General features: G+C 49.0%; 2 protein-coding genes and 1 long non-coding RNA gene across 3 annotated transcripts in view; all 3 read right to left on the bottom strand.

Moving 5' to 3' along the window:
* Nucleotides 1–281: 281 nt before the first annotated feature.
* On the bottom strand, nucleotides 282–2,787 carry LOC119289250. Its single transcript, XM_037568609.1, has 2 exons — nucleotides 2,339–2,787; nucleotides 282–2,136 (listed from the first exon to the last, which is right to left on the bottom strand). The coding sequence occupies exons 1-2, from the start codon at nucleotides 2,655–2,657 to the stop codon at nucleotides 1,877–1,879; spliced, it is 579 nt and encodes a 192-aa protein (XP_037424506.1). The 5' UTR covers nucleotides 2,658–2,787; the 3' UTR covers nucleotides 282–1,876.
* LOC119289252 lies at nucleotides 2,691–4,767 on the bottom strand. The gene is made up of 5 exons (XM_037568610.1): nucleotides 4,437–4,767; nucleotides 3,337–3,397; nucleotides 3,122–3,220; nucleotides 2,926–2,979; nucleotides 2,691–2,815 (listed from the first exon to the last, which is right to left on the bottom strand). Exons 1-5 carry the CDS (start codon nucleotides 4,765–4,767, stop codon nucleotides 2,791–2,793), a joined length of 570 nt encoding a protein of 189 aa, XP_037424507.1. The 3' UTR covers nucleotides 2,691–2,790.
* Nucleotides 4,768–5,847: 1,080 nt separating this feature from the next.
* The window catches only part of LOC119287070, a 10,714-nt gene continuing 1,220 nt past the window's right edge, over nucleotides 5,848–15,341 (bottom strand). Inside the window, exons 3-5 of the long non-coding RNA XR_005140746.1 lie at nucleotides 13,890–14,000; nucleotides 7,249–7,394; nucleotides 5,848–6,515 (exon numbers count right to left, since the gene is read on the bottom strand). This is a non-coding gene — a long non-coding RNA (uncharacterized LOC119287070). The remainder of the gene's footprint in view (nucleotides 6,516–7,248; nucleotides 7,395–13,889; nucleotides 14,001–15,341) is intronic.

Genomic DNA, 15,341 nt, shown 5'->3' with positions numbered 1-15,341 from the left:
GCAAACCTTTTTTTTGAACTCCTAAAAAATTGACACATGAACATTATTTGAAATTAGCAAAGAACTTTTGAAACTATTGGACAACTATTAGAAATATGAAAAATTTCTTGAATTTTTTGAACAAATTCCGAAACGGGAACATTTGTTGAATCTCCCAATCAAAATTTGAAAACACAAACAATTTTCTAAAATTTCTGAACAAATTTTAAAATGGAAACATTATTTAGAAATCCTGAACAAATTTTGAAAAGTTGTGAAATTTTGAACAAAATCATAAAGAAAACAAAACAAAACAAAACCAGCAAAAATGGATAGAAACAGAAAATGAAAAATAAAAAATAAAAAAGAAACCAGAAAACCAGTCCAAAAACGGTTCAGGAACCTGCTAGAAGGTTCGCAAAACCAAATGTGATCTACTCCTTAATTATCTTACATGGGCCGGTCCAGTCCTTCCCTTACTATCGTCGTTGTGTGAGGACTAGTGCATAATAAGCCTTTTTCTAGTTTTATTTATGTTTCAGGGACTGCGATTCACGGTTGCGGACGACCGCGTCGGAGTAGGGCGTGAAATGTTTGTGTCCATGGAACCAAGTGTAAATGTTGGCCCAAAAGTTATGCCCTTTTGCTCGGTGCCATGGATCGGATTAAGGCTAGTGGCCAACCATGCATGGTGAAGCTTTCTCCTCTACCCCTTCTTCGTATCGCCACCAAAATCATCCGGATCATCGTCCTTGCCGTCCTCCTCCTGCTTTTTGGAGCCCAATACTGCTGATGTGTAGTCCGTGCCTAGTTGGGTGTTGGTGCCGGACTGGGTAGTCCTGCTCCGTGCCTGGCTGGGTGTAGGTGTTGGACTAGTTACGGCCCTGTTGCGTGCCCGTTTGGGTGTAGGTGCCGTAGTGGGTGGGCTCCGAGTCATCCAACTGCCTATCCTCATAGACACCTCTCCTCCACTTCCCTCGTGGATCACGTTGAACATCTCCCTGTCCACGATGTCGTACGTCGGGTCAGCCGCTTTAGACATACCAACAAACAGTGTACGTGCACCCATCTGCTTCCCAGCAGGCGTCCGCACCCGTTGTGCCTGCGGCGATGAACACTCTGAGGAAAGCAACTGTGCCACGTTGAGTTCGCAAATGTAGGGCACTTGTCCGGCCACGAGTGCCAGGGACTGCCTACCTAGCTGCTTGGCAGCATAGTAGTATGGGGCCTTATAATGCTCCGGCCATGGCAACGTCAGCACGGTCGGCGAGGGAGGCAAACATGACCCCCACCACGTCCGCCACCACCACGCCCTCCGTTGATGTTCTGCTTCTTGAGCATTTCCACCTTTGCGGCCTTCGCTTTGATGTAATGATTTTGCCGTGTCACCGAGTTGATCTTTCGGGCGAGCGCGATGCTCGAATCCTCCACAACCGTCTCTGGCAGGGTCTCCTCCGGCTCCATGCGTTGGCGCAGGAGGAAAGAAGAGAGTGGGGGAAAAGGGCGGGAACTGGATGAAGAGGATACTAAACCATAGCTCTAACCGTGTCAAATTCCACAATTTCTAAAAACTTTTCATTTTCCACGGGATGGAGGAAAAGAGTGAGGAATTGTGCACGGAAACAATGCGACCACCTACAAAATGTGGGGTCCGCCTCCGTTTTGGGTGGGCCAGGGTGTTGGAGTTCTACTTGGCTCGTGTCTGCACTCCTGCAAATGTCTCTTTGTTTGATCCCATTTTGCGGGAAAAAAAATGGTTTGAACTGCTCCGATGGCGGTTGGCGTTGCCGCACAGCTCCGTCTGAATGTATACTCGCGGTTTTGACCATAGGAGATGGAGATGCACTACGCACAACAGTGAAATTCGTGGCAACAGTGTAGGGAATCGTGCGGCAGGTCAGGTCAGGTCAAGCTGCTGTGCCAATGGCACGAGCGGAAACAGGCTCTGGTGGGGCGCTCGCAGCCGGGATGGATGGGGCGCTCGCACTCGCAGCAGGGATGGATGGGGCGCTCGCACTCGCAGCAGGGATGGCGCTGATGTCACTGACCTCCGCAGACGTGCAGCTGCTGTGCCAATGATAGAGGCGGCATCTCCACGTAGTCCGGCATGTAGTGGCGGCATCTCCACCTCTCCGTGAGGATGCTGCCCCGGCTCCCCTGCGCAGTGTTATTTCAGAAATGAGGTTAGTCAAAAGCATATAAGGTTGATTGCATCCATTATATCTAATACTCCCTCCGTTCCAAAATAGATGACCCAACTTTGTACTAAAGTTAGTATAAAATTGAGTCATCTATTTTAGAACGGAGGGAGTAGATATTTAAGAAAAGAAGAAGAAGAAGAAGAAGAACTTAAACATACTGTGCTTATCTGAGTACTGTTTCCAAACCCACACGGCGATGCCAGTGCCAACAGACACGACCAGCAAACCCCCCATGGCATAAGAACTAACCATGGACTCAGTCAGCGTATGAGTGATCTTGTCCATATACTTGGTCATAGCAGAGTCATCCGTGGTGGCTGGGGGTCCCTGGGATGGTGGCGGAGGCGGTGGACTCGTCGGAGGAGGAGGGGGTGGGGACTGCTCACGGCATACTGTCGTATCGGCGGGAACAGGCTTGGTGCCTCCACAGATACGGTAAAACGTCCATATCCTCGAGACCCCAATACCCGCACCCATCACCTCAGGAACCTCAATGATGTCGCAAACACAGTCCTCGTCGACTGTGTTAACGATGTACTCGCAGCATGGCAGCGATGGATGCTGGTCATCCCCGCATGCTGAGACCAGGCTGCTTCCAAGGGAAAACGGATCACACTTCAGCTCTTGAAGCTTGCCTGCATATCAGCGCGATAAAGGAAGTTCAACGTCAAAGTCCTCAACCCTCACAAAGTCAAAATGAACTCAAACGACAGTAAACAGTCTGGAAAAGACAAAGGATTCTTACGTCGAGGTGGGGAGCTGCTGAAGACGACGCCCAGCTGGGGAGTGTGTCCCACGACTGCGTACAAAATCAACAGTACAGCAACAACTTAGGAACACAGTGAAGTGGAAATATGGCACTGCAAAGCGAAAAGCTATGGCTAATACAACAGAACTCTGAATCTACACCAAGATGGGAGGAAGGCACTGTGCACGTATACCTTTGCAAGCGAAGGCGAGGTGCGCGCCCGGACGAACCACACCGCATGTGGTGTCTGGAGATGAAGCAGCGCAGTATTGCTGCTGAGGAGGCCGCGCGTCTGCGAATTCGATCCAAAGTACTACATGTCAGTAAAGGCCGATCACATAGGCATAGATAAATCAACACAGTTTTCACAAGACGAGATGCAGCCTGAGAGAGAAACAGGGGTCGTACCCTTGCGGCGACGGGTGCGTGGGTAGGGGGCTGCTGACGACAGCGGCCGGGGGAGGATGTGCTGCGTCCAAAATTGACAGTAACAACCGAAGTTAATTAGCAGCCGTTCGTCCGTATATTTCAATTCAAAAGTAAACAAGTACAGGGAAAAAGAAGGAGGCGACGACGTCCGCAACAAGAAAAGAAACGGTGGCGATTCTGTCAAAGCTGCGAGACAGCCGGCTATCTACTGCTGCTGCTGCTCTGCCATTTGATTTGACCCAATCTTTTTCCACGAAAGAGGAAGGCTACTCAACGCATGCACAAAAGTAGTACCACACCAGAGGATCAACATGGAAGTGTTTGGGAAAAGGGCCAGAGCCTTTGCTCTGCCTCAGGCCTCGGTCGATCGATCGAACAGCAAGCGATTTTAGTAAGACGTACTGCAGAAAACAAAATAAGGCAGAAAATACTGCAGGAATAAGCAAAAGCTGCGTTGCGGTTTGAAACAAAGTGCCTGCCATCACGAGCGGGATGGAGCGGGTGATTAAACGCGGTAGCACGCAGGAAACGTATCTCGACGATGATCCCCTCGAAGCAAGAAGGCGTGGACATGGCTACTACTGCACGACAAACTGACTCAAAAGGAAGCAGGCAAATACTATAGTCGAACGACAGTAGATAAGATAACTGGAGCAACAGAGAGCGCGCACAAGACCTCTGCATCTGCGTACGGCGCTAGATCTATCTCAACTCGCGGGAACAAGCACAGATCTAAAATCGATGAAACTATCGCGCGTGGCACATGCATTCTACGATGACGAAATACTCAGGGTAGACCCCTAAATCGCTCCGTATATCACAAGGTAAAGCGGCATGAAGCTAGCTAGGCCGCGCGCGCGCTGCGCAGGTCGCTCGCCACGGGAGACGGCGAGAACCCGACGCCGCGCGCCGTGCCGACAGATCCAGTAGAACCGCGACGAAACCGACTCAAATCGGAGCACTAGCGAGTCGAGAAGCCATGGAAAACTACGTACTAGGTAAGCAGGAAAGCGAGCACAGAGAATCGGCACGTAGGGAGAGCGAGGGAGGGAGGGAAGGAGGCGGCGTGCGGTGCGTACCTTCGCAGGCGGCGGCGAGGTGGGCGCCGCCTGGACGGAGACCGGAGCTGTAGAGCGCGATGTGGGTGGCGTTGAGGCCCGCCATGACGAGCTGCGGCTCCGCGGGGACGCGGCAGACGCAGGGGACGGAGGCGCTGAGGTCGACGACCGGGACGCCGAGCTCGCAGCACTGCGCGGTCGGGAAGTCGGGCGCGCAGAAGAGCGCGACCTGCGGCGCCAGCAGCGTGGGCTCGCACGGCGCCCCCGGCTGCGGCCCGAACGCGGCGGCCGCCGCCGGGAGCAGCGCCGCGAGCAGGCCCGCCACCAGCAGCAGGCGGCGGGATCTCTCCATCGGCGGGGTCGGGCGGGGCGGTCTCTCTCTCCCTCGCTCGCCCGCTAGGGTTTTGGTGGAGTGGTGGTGGTGCGGTGGTGGGACGGAAATGGAATGCCGGAGGGGGAGCGGGTGGGGGGCGGGTTATATAGCCGGAGGAGCCGTGGACGCTAAGGCAAGCGGGTGGCGGGCGCGATCCTGGGCGTCGGTTCGGGTGGGGCGCGGCCAGCTGTCCGCGCGGACGGCCCGGATGCGGCCGCGCGGGGTGCGAGGGCGCGGCACGTGGATCCGGCTTGCCTGCTCCCTTTTCATGCTTTCATCCGTGCTTCCACTTCATCCTGCGGTTGTCATTTTTTCTTTTACTTTTCTAATCTAATTATCTCTCCCCCTGATTTTTAGGAGGTGGGGCCGGGTCTTATTTTCTTTCAATCAAATCAAACCACGTACGTGGGAGCACAGATGGGAGCATGGGAAGGGAGCAGGCAAGTCTCGTCCGCGGCACGTGAGCTGGCTGGGGGGGGTGGCCTCTCTCGTGCTCCTCTGGCACGTAACCGCCTCTCCTCGGGATGAGAGAAAGTGTTTTCCGTTTTCGATTTTTGAAATTCAAATGAAATGCAGTGCGGCGGCGTCGGGAAGGAAAATATCTTCGCGCGCCAATGTTCGTGCTTCGTGCTGATCTGATCAGGCGGCTGTGGGAGCTTTTCGAGTGTTCTGGAAGGCACCAGAAGCCACCAGACCGACGTTGGGTTCCCGCGGTGGGCGATTTCGGCATTGGATTCCCGCGAAAACTAGTACACGGCGTGTTGCCACAGCGAGGCCCGTGTCCTGGAAGCGGTCCATGGACTGACCTCCTTCTCTTTCAGGAAGAGCGGCCCATGTAGTCGTTGCTTTCGCCACGATGGCCCACTGGGGCACGCCGAGCCGGCTGGCCCAGTTCGGGTTCTTCCTTTGCCTTTTCAGTTTCGTTTTTTTCTGTAGGTTTCTCTGTTTTGTTTTGTTTTTGTTTTTGGGTTTCTCATTTCTTTTGTTTTGGTTTTTTCTTGGAAAATGGCTGGTGCTTTCAAAAAAAAAAGTTCAGAACTCCAAAAAAGGTTCATCTAGTATTATAAACTGTTCGTTGTATATTATAAAATGTGCAATATATATTTTAAAAATGGCCATCTATTCTTCTCTACTATTAAAGGGGGATCGAACGTCGTGATGGTTCGACCTCGATCGATCCCCCTCCCTTCGAACAAAAACCATCGCCCGAACTCCCACACGCACGCAGCAGCCCACCAACTCAGCCCACCTACGAAAAATCACCAACTCAGCGCCCGCAAACAAAAAAAATTCACCAACTCAGCCCACGTACGAGAACGAGATCCACAGTTGTACACACGAACGACAAGTCCACGGAACCCCACGATCGCGCCCAGTCAATAAAAGAACAGCTCCGCAACCCACGAACGAGGACGACGTCCATCGACCAAAAATCAAACTTCTTCGACCCGCCAACGAACGCCAGTTCTTCCTGCCGTACGAGCTCCATCGAGACGCCAGTTCTTCCCGGCGTACGAGCTCCATCCCCACGCGAACGCACGCCGCCAAAACAGAAACGCGAGCTGTGGGAGCTGCAGCCTCTGCTGATCGCCTCGCTCGACGGCTGTTGTTGCGTCATCTCCTGAGCCCGCCTACCGTCTTCTTCCTCTCCGACGGCACAGGACGGATATCCACCTTTCTTATGTTTCATGCTGCCCATCACGCCCTAGGTTTGCCATCCTAGACTCCTGTTCAAAACTTCATAACGTTAGTACTCAGATTGCATCTTTAACTTTTACTCCAACTACATTAGCACTTATTCCGCAAAGTTACAAAATCTAATGAGTTATGCCACCTGTTCTATTCGCATTAATCTTTCCTGCCAAGTAGTTAGGGAGAGTATAATGCATTCATGGTTGTACAAGCTATAAATGAAATGCAGCTATCCATTGTAAACTCTTTTACTTAGATGAATTGTCCAACAAAAAATAAGAACAAAAAAACTGCAGGTACCTTTAATTACTCTGTGGTGGAGGGGGGCAATGAAGCCTTTGACTTCATTTTGGAGTGGCAATATACACGAAGACAAAAAATTGGAGCATACTACTTGGAGAAAAAGGCATATATATCAAAACCATGTAGTATGCGCATACTTATGGCCAGAAAGGATTTTGATTAAGTTAGTTGCGTACCAAAACCAATCTGCATCTGCATCACCGTTCCGTAAAGAATATTGCCCTGTTCCGTAAAGGATATTGCTAAAGTCCTATAGTATGTCATATCATTTTTGTAATGCAAAAAGACTGCAGGTTCATTTTAGTAAGAAGAACATGTGTTGAAACTGTCAAAAAAATCTAGGAAATTCTGAAATTGCAGTATAAGATTAGGTAATCTCAGACCATGTTTACTTTTACATCATGGGAACAAACATGCCTCGCGACAGGAATAGTGATAGAAGGAAATACTTTCATTTAAGCTCACCTCCAGAATCTTGTATAGTCTTTTTCGCACCACGTGGAGACAGACATCTTTCTCTCCACTCCTTCCCCTCCACCTTCATTCTTGTCGCCATGTCCGAGCCCTCTTTTTAAAACATTGAACTTCTACAAAATCTTGCACTTTATAAACTGAAATATACAAACTTCAGACGTCAACATATAATAGCACAATCATTTTACTTTGGAAGAAAACCATATGCAAAGAACATGTCTATGAAAATGAACAAGTGAGTCCAAAAAGCCTGTTAAATGAGTCACCAGAGGTCATATCATTTTTCTAATTCAATTCATATCATTTTTTAATGCAAAAAGACTGCAGGTTTATTTAAGCTTCTATAGAACAGAAAGATGTCACAGTACAGAGAGCATCTCTATGATAAAGGAAAAAAAGGTATGTGTATGCCAATCCCATGTCTGCACATAAGGTATTCAATAAGCTTCACAACTTAACTTACATTAATCTTATCAGTTGTCGAATATGAGAGGACACTCAGATCACAACTCACCAATACACACCGACCACTATCTGGTTTTTTCATACGCGAACAAACAGGCACTACTAACTACAGTGTTTCGTCTTCCGATGATGATGACAATGTGCCCACGCAACTGCCTATGATGATTCCTATAGCCGGCAATCTCAAGGCCTTTCAGCCAGTGCCGCATGTGGAAACATCAATCGGTATCGCCCTTACACACGACTTTTTTTCATTTTGCATTTATACATTTGTTAAAACAAAATGGTTCTTCAGGAAATCATTCTCGTGAAGGCACTTACTATGATCACCATGCATCACTTCGAGGAATAGAGAGAAGCATTGATCATAATATTGGTTCAGACATAGCACTTGGACTCGACACTAAAGACACTGCCCCCGAGCACATTGCTTCAAATGATATCATTAAATCAGATAGAAAACAGAAAAGGCGAGACCAATATATGGCACGGCGAAATAGATTAACACCTGAACAGAAGGAGGAAATCAATGCACGTCGCAGAGAAGCTAGGAAAAAAAACAGAGGAGGAGAGGACTGCCCGTCAAAGAGAAGCCAGGCAACGAATGACACCAGAGGAGAAGCAACAGAGTAACACCCTTAGAAGGGCGGCCTACCAAAATATGTCAGTCCATGACAACCAAGAGACAAACACCCGCCGAAGAACACGTCTGCAAAACAAATCACCTAAGGAGAAGCAGAACATGCTAGCTCAGCGCAAGAAGAGACTCGCGGCTAGACGCAACACCCCTTGCGCTGAATCCATCGCAATGCCGCGCCCTGATGTAGGTACCTTAGCTACACCCAACCTGATGTCAAGCACTCATGCGTTGGCATTCAGAGAATCCGAAGCTTCAGCTCCTGCCCCTGCCCCCCGGTTTGCGAGTAAGGCTGGGAACAACTTCGAATCAGACGGTAATCCTTCCATCTTTACTCTACTTGTTCTGTCCATGTGCATTGAACCAGTATTTAACGGCTCCACAATGGTGCAGGCGAGTACCTTAGTCGTACCCTGGATGATAATGATGGCCCCAGCGAACTCATAAATCCCTCGCAGCAAACCAATGATCACCAAATAGACGACCAGCAGAATCAAGCCCGGGAGCAGAGGCAGGAGAGCAGAGCACAACGTAGGACTCGGGAGCAAGCTCACAAACAAAGTATTACAGCAAAGAACATTCAAGGGAGTGCCTTAAAACGAAGAGCGCGCGGGAAAAGCATATCAGAAGGTGAGAAGTCAGCTTTGCTAGATCATCGTAATGCAAGCTTTCAAAAAAAGCGGAGGCCTCCAGGCCCAGATGCAAGTACCTTAGATGTGAACAGAGCAGCAACAAGCTCCGAAGCACCGCCCACAGGAGTTGCTTCAACGGCTTCCTCCCCTTCATCAAGCATGCCATCGTACACCATCGGAACCAATGGTAACCCTCTCATGTTTACTCCCCTCCTGGTGTGCACTCACAATAAAAACCATTACTTACCGGCTCAACAATGTTACAGCTGACATGGAGGCCTTCCTTAGCAGCATCATGGACGAGAATGCACTCTCCGGTGACCTCATGGATGACGAGTACTACCTATTTGCCGGTGAAGGTACTCTGAGGCGCCTTTCGCTGCTCATCCCTCTATATTATTGGTTTATGATGTGCATCCCATCGTGACTTGTTATATCTCCACAATGCTTGCAGCATCCGACACTGATAGCACGGACTTCGATGAGCCCGTAGAATCCTCCAACACGGGATCTATCGACCTAGATCCTTTCGACTATGTCTACTCGAACATCCCAGACAGTACACACATCCTGAAGCACGCGGCAAACTGCGAGCATTGCAAGGCCAAGAAGTTCCAGTACGAGACTGACGGCTTCTGCTGTCGGAACGGGGAGATTGAGCTAGCTGAACCCGAGCCTATCCCAGAGCTGATGAGGTTATGGTCTAGCGCGGATGCAGACTCTCGGCATTTTCGGGAGAGCATTCGGTTCTTCAACGGGCACTTTGCCTTCACTACCCTTGGCGTCAGCCTAGACAACAACTACACAAACATGAAGTCCGGGGTGTACACGTTTCGGGCACATGGCACTATGTACCACAGGGTGCACTCGTTCGGTCCAAGATCTCGCCCTGAACATTTGCAGTTGTACTTCTACGATGACGATCCCAGCTTAAGCCATCGCAAGGAGGCCACCCAGCAATTGGATCAGCACGTTGTCAGCAAGTTAGTGGACATCCTCAGGGAAAACCCCTACTGCCAACAGTTTAGGAGTTTGGGTACCCACAAGGAAAACCTCGAGGAGTATCGGATTGACCTCAACATTGACCAAAAGCTAGACCAACGAAGATATAATAGACCCGTGTCATCCGAGGTGGCTGCGATTTGGGTCGAGGGAAGTGATATAGCAAACAGGTTCAACCGCAGCATTACACTCTATGGGGACAACAACGAGAAGTATAGTATACATGCCACAGATGGCTGTTATGACCCGCTCTCGTATCCCCTCTTTTTTCCAAGGGGGGAGCTTGGTTGGCATCCAAATATCCCTAAGCATAATGTCCCTTGGGAGGTTGCACAACAACCAAGAGGAAACCGTGATAACGATTCAGGTGCGCCTGGTTGGTATGCTTATATGCCAGAAAAAGTTCTCTATCCTTCCATATGGTACCTAACCTTCTTCTTTCACGTCTTTCCACAGAGGGGAATAGCCGGTTGTGTGTCTCTGTCAGGGACTACTACTGTTACCGGCTACAGACGCGCCCTGCAATATTCAACCCCATACTACACGGAGCACGCCTGTTTCAGCAGTGGGGTGTCGACATGTTCATCAAGATTGAGGGATGTAGGCTGAAGTGGATCAGGGACCACCAGAGAGAGATACGTGCCGATCTATACCAAGGCCTTGTGGATAGCATCGCGGTTGGGGAGATGCGAGCGAGCGCTGTTGGGAAGAGGATCGTGCTGCCAGGGACGCATCAAGGAAGCAACCGAGACATGAAGCGGAGGCAGATGGACGCCATGGCACTGGTGCAGACATATGGGAAGCCTGACATCTTTTTGACTATGACATGCAATCCTAGCTGGGAGGAGATACTGAATGAGCTGCTTCCTGGCAAAGACACCCCAGGACCGACCAGATCTTGTCGCACGCGTGTTCAGGGCCAAGCTGGAGACCATGAAAGAGATGTTGTTCAAAAAGCACATCCTTGGTGTTGTGGTAGCACATGTGTATGTCGTCGAGTTCCAGAAGAGGGGCCTCCCCCATGCACACTTCCTGCTGATCATGAATTCAAATTATAAACTCTGGTGCCAGAGCAGTATGACCGCGTCATATCTGCTGAGCTCCCGGACAGGCATAAGTATCCAGAGCTCTATGCCATGGTCGTGAAGCATATGATGCACGGCCCATGTGGCAATCTTAATCCCAAAAATGTGTGAATGCAAGACTTGAAGTGCAAAAGCAAGTACCCACGACCGTTCAACCAGAACACCTTACAGGGGAAGGATTCATACCCGGTTTATCGACGGCGGGACGATGGTCGTCAGGCTAAGGTCCGCCGTCAAATGCTAGATAACAGATGGGTCGTGCCTTACAACCCTTATCTGTTGCGGATGTTCAACTGCCACATAAATGTCGAGGTGTGCTCCAGCATCAAGGCCGTCAAGTACCTTTAGAAATACGTATACAAGGGTCACGATCGAGCTTCATTCATCATTGACCAGCCTGACAGCAACGGGGTTGTAGACGATATTAAAAGGTACGTTGATGCGAGATGGGTTACTCCACCGGAGGCGATGTGGAGGATATTCGGCTTCAACCTTTCTGAGAGTTTCCCGTCGGTCCTACAGTTGCCGCTTCATCTCCCTAATATGAATAGTGTCACATTCAAAGCAGGAGAGGACCTGACCGATGTCGTCGCCCGTGATACTGCATCTAAGTCAATGCTGACAGAGTATTTCCTCGCTAATCAGCAGCACGTGTGGGCATGGGATATCCTGTACAAGGACTTTCTGGGAAGTTTCACATAGCAGAGACAGAAATACTGGAAGCGGAGAGAAAAGAAGCACCAAGTAGGTCGAATCGTGTCAGCCCATCCAGCCGAGGGGGAGCGGTACTTTCTGCGACTGCTTCTTAACCACGTACCAGGCAAGACATCCTTCGAGGACCTGCGGACCGTGGATGGAGTGCTATGTGATAGCTTCCATGAGGCTGCCGAGAGACTGGGCTTCATTGAGGCCGACAACACACTTGACGAGTGTCTTACAGAGTCAACACAGTTTGCAATGCCAGCCTCACTCAGGAGGCTCTTTGCAACTATCTTGGTATTCTGCGAGCCAGGTGATGTGTGCGGTCTATGGGATAGGCACCTAGACGCGATGTCTGATGACTACCGTCGAACACGCGTGCTCAAAGGCAGTGGAGCAGATGGTGTTGCTTGACATCAGGGGCATGCTACAGTCCATGGGCAAAGACATAGCAGTGTTCCCTCTTCCGGACATCGACGAGACCTATGACACTACTGGAGGTGAGGCCAGAGAAGTCACCGAGGAGTCCGCCATCGAGGTTGACGCGAACGACGCTGATTTGGCGTCCTCGCTAAACCCTGAGCAGAGGCTTGGATACGATGAGATACTGGCAGCAGTTGATGCTGGTGATGGTGGTGTATTCTTTGTCGATGGCCCGGGAGGCACCGGGAAGGCCTTCCTATACAGGTCACTTCTCGCAAAGGTTCGAGGCGAGGGCAAGATCGCGCTAGCTACAGCGACGTCAGGCGTCGCGGCTTCCATCATGCCTGGAGGGAGGACAGCCCACTCGAGGTTCAAGATCCCACTCAACATTGAAGATGGAGGGCCGTGCAGCTTCACGAAGCAAAGTGGGACGGCCAAGCTCCTGCACATGGCTTCACTCATCCTATGGGACAAGGCCACCATGACGAAGAGGCAAGCGGTTGAGGCACTAGACAATAGCATGCAGGACATCATGGGACGACGGGGCCGACCATTCGGGGGAAAGACAGTCGTGTTCGGTGGGACTTCAGGCAGGTGCTTCCGGTCGTCAGGAAGGGGTCACGGGGTCAGATAATCGATGCAACCCTGCGGAGTTCGTACCTTTGGAACGGCATGCGCCAGCTAAGGCTCGTCACCAACATGAGGGCGCATAACGACCTGTGGTTCGCAGATTACTTGCTACGGGTAGGTAACGGGACCGAGGAAACTGACGAGGAAGGCAACATAAGGCTCCCCGAAGATATTTGTGTGCCGCCAACAGGAGACGGCGCTGACCTAGAGAAGCTAATCGACCATGTATTTCCTGCTCTGGACGACAACATGGCTGATCCAAATTACATGACATCTCGAGCGATCCTCTCCACCAAGAACGACAACGTTGATAAGATCAATACGTGCATGATAGAGTGCTTCCAGGGCGAAGAGAAGATCTACCACAGTTTTGATAGTGCAGAGGATGATCCACACGGCTACTATGCCCTCGAATTCCTTAATAACCTGACTCCCAACGGGCTGCCTCCGCATGCACTCAAATTAAAGATAAATTGCCCTGTTATACTGTTGAGAAACATTGATCCAGCTAATGGGTTGTGTAACGGCACAAGGCTTGTGGTCCGGGGTTTTCAGAGGAACGCCATTGATGCAGAAATCGTGCTAGGACAACATGCTGGTAGGAGGGTGTTCCTTCCTCGGATACCTCTCTGCCCATCCGATGGTGATATATTCCCTTTCAAGTTCAAGAGGAAGCAGTTCCCTATTAGGCTCAGCTTTGCCATGACAATCAACAAGGCGCAAGGGCAGACCATCCCAATTGTCGGTGTGTACCTACCGGACCCGGTTTTCTCTCACGGTCAGCTCTACGTCGCATTGTCTAGAGCCACAGCGAAGAGGAACATTAAGATTCTCGCCATCAAGGACAATGGCAAGGGTAAGGGCAAGGGTAAGGAAGAAAGCAAGAATTCAAAGAAGCGAAAAAGATCTGAGCCCTTATTAACGACCATGAAGAACATAGTGTACAAGGAAGTCCTTAGCACATGAAGTCGCCGGATCAAATTATAGCATGTCAAGGTAAAGTATGTTCATTTGTACATTACAACCACATAACTATTGTAGATCTTAATGCACACTAACCTGAGTTTGTTGCTGTGTAGTACTCAGCCATAGTCAGTCTTCAGAAACCATGAGTATTCCTTTAACGACATCTGCCCGTCCTATACTTGGTCAAAGATGCACCTGTTTAAGCTGGAAATAACAAGAGACAGCGTGAAGTTTCCAACATATGCAGGAGGAAGATGCTTGGACAGTGACTTGGTAAAGAAGAACAAGATTACTAAGGTTTCGTATTTCTTCCTAATTCATATGCTTTTTAATATGGTAAAAACCTGAGGCATCTAATATCATATACCAATAAAAATAATGACTTAAACTTCAGTTGCAAGAATCTCTTGTTAGAAATACATGGATAAGTAACTATGTATCTGATAATTTATGAACAACCCAAATTACAGCTGAGTTTGCCATCAGTGAGCTCCTCATATCTATACTATTAAAGGATGAGTCTTTCAAGCCAATAGATACTTCTATATGAACAAAAAGAATATAATCTGTTCATCTACTTTTTTCTGTAGCTCTGATAAGATTTAGCACGCAGGTGTCCTTAAATTCTAACACTTTCCTAAACATCAATTTCAGGCCTCCAAATTCATTGCAGAATGTGTCCAAAGTGCCATGTACAGGATTGGAAACATCAACCCTTAAGCTATTCAGATAGAGCGTTGCAGTGACTAGTGAATGAGTCATATTAGACCCTGAATACAAGCACCACTCGGAATGGAAGCTTTGGCCAATACCATTATAGCATGTTCTACTGAGCTCATTTGCCAAAAGATGCAGACCGAGCTTTGCATTTGATTTTTACAATTGGTTCATCAGTATGATTGTCACCATTGAAGAGTTCTAACTTTTATGTCAGGTTACCTTGCATAAATCTATACGATTTTCTCGTTGTGTTTTGCTTTGTTGAAATGCATTGTGTGTGTGTACAATTCGAAATTTGGTCAGGATTGACAGGTCGACTCTCCAGGAAGAGGAACTAGCCTCCTTAACCATAGGTTTTTTTTCCCTTTTTGGAAGTTTCAAGAAACTCAGGCACATCACTGAGAACACTTGAGTCAAAAGTCAAAACATCACTGAGAACACTTGAGTCACAACATTAAGGTGTTAACCATCTTCTGTAGTAGACTGTAACTACATACAACTAACATGCCTGACTTTGTCGCACCCTTAAGAAGACTATATTGCCATGGCAACTTACATAATGTAAATTGGACTGCATATGCCATGTTTCTACACAAAATTGCCATGACATCTGTACCACCAAAAGCAAAAACTACATATTGAAATGGCCATGACATTTTTACCGCGATAAGATGACTAAACCAAAATGATCTTCTTGCAAAAAGATGTCAAATATATGAATTTTCCATGTCAATTATTGTTGTTTCCCAAACAAAAAACATGGCAAATTTGCAATGGGGGTGCATATCAACTTGCCATCACTGCAAAACAAATTTTCCATCATTT

The sequence above is a fragment of the Triticum dicoccoides genome, chromosome 4A (genome assembly GCF_002162155.2).
Source record: "Triticum dicoccoides isolate Atlit2015 ecotype Zavitan chromosome 4A, WEW_v2.0, whole genome shotgun sequence".
Lineage (NCBI taxonomy): Eukaryota > Viridiplantae > Streptophyta > Magnoliopsida > Poales > Poaceae > Triticum > Triticum dicoccoides.
The sequence above is the reverse complement of the archived record's forward strand: the minus strand, read 5'-3'. Positions and strand labels throughout refer to the sequence as shown.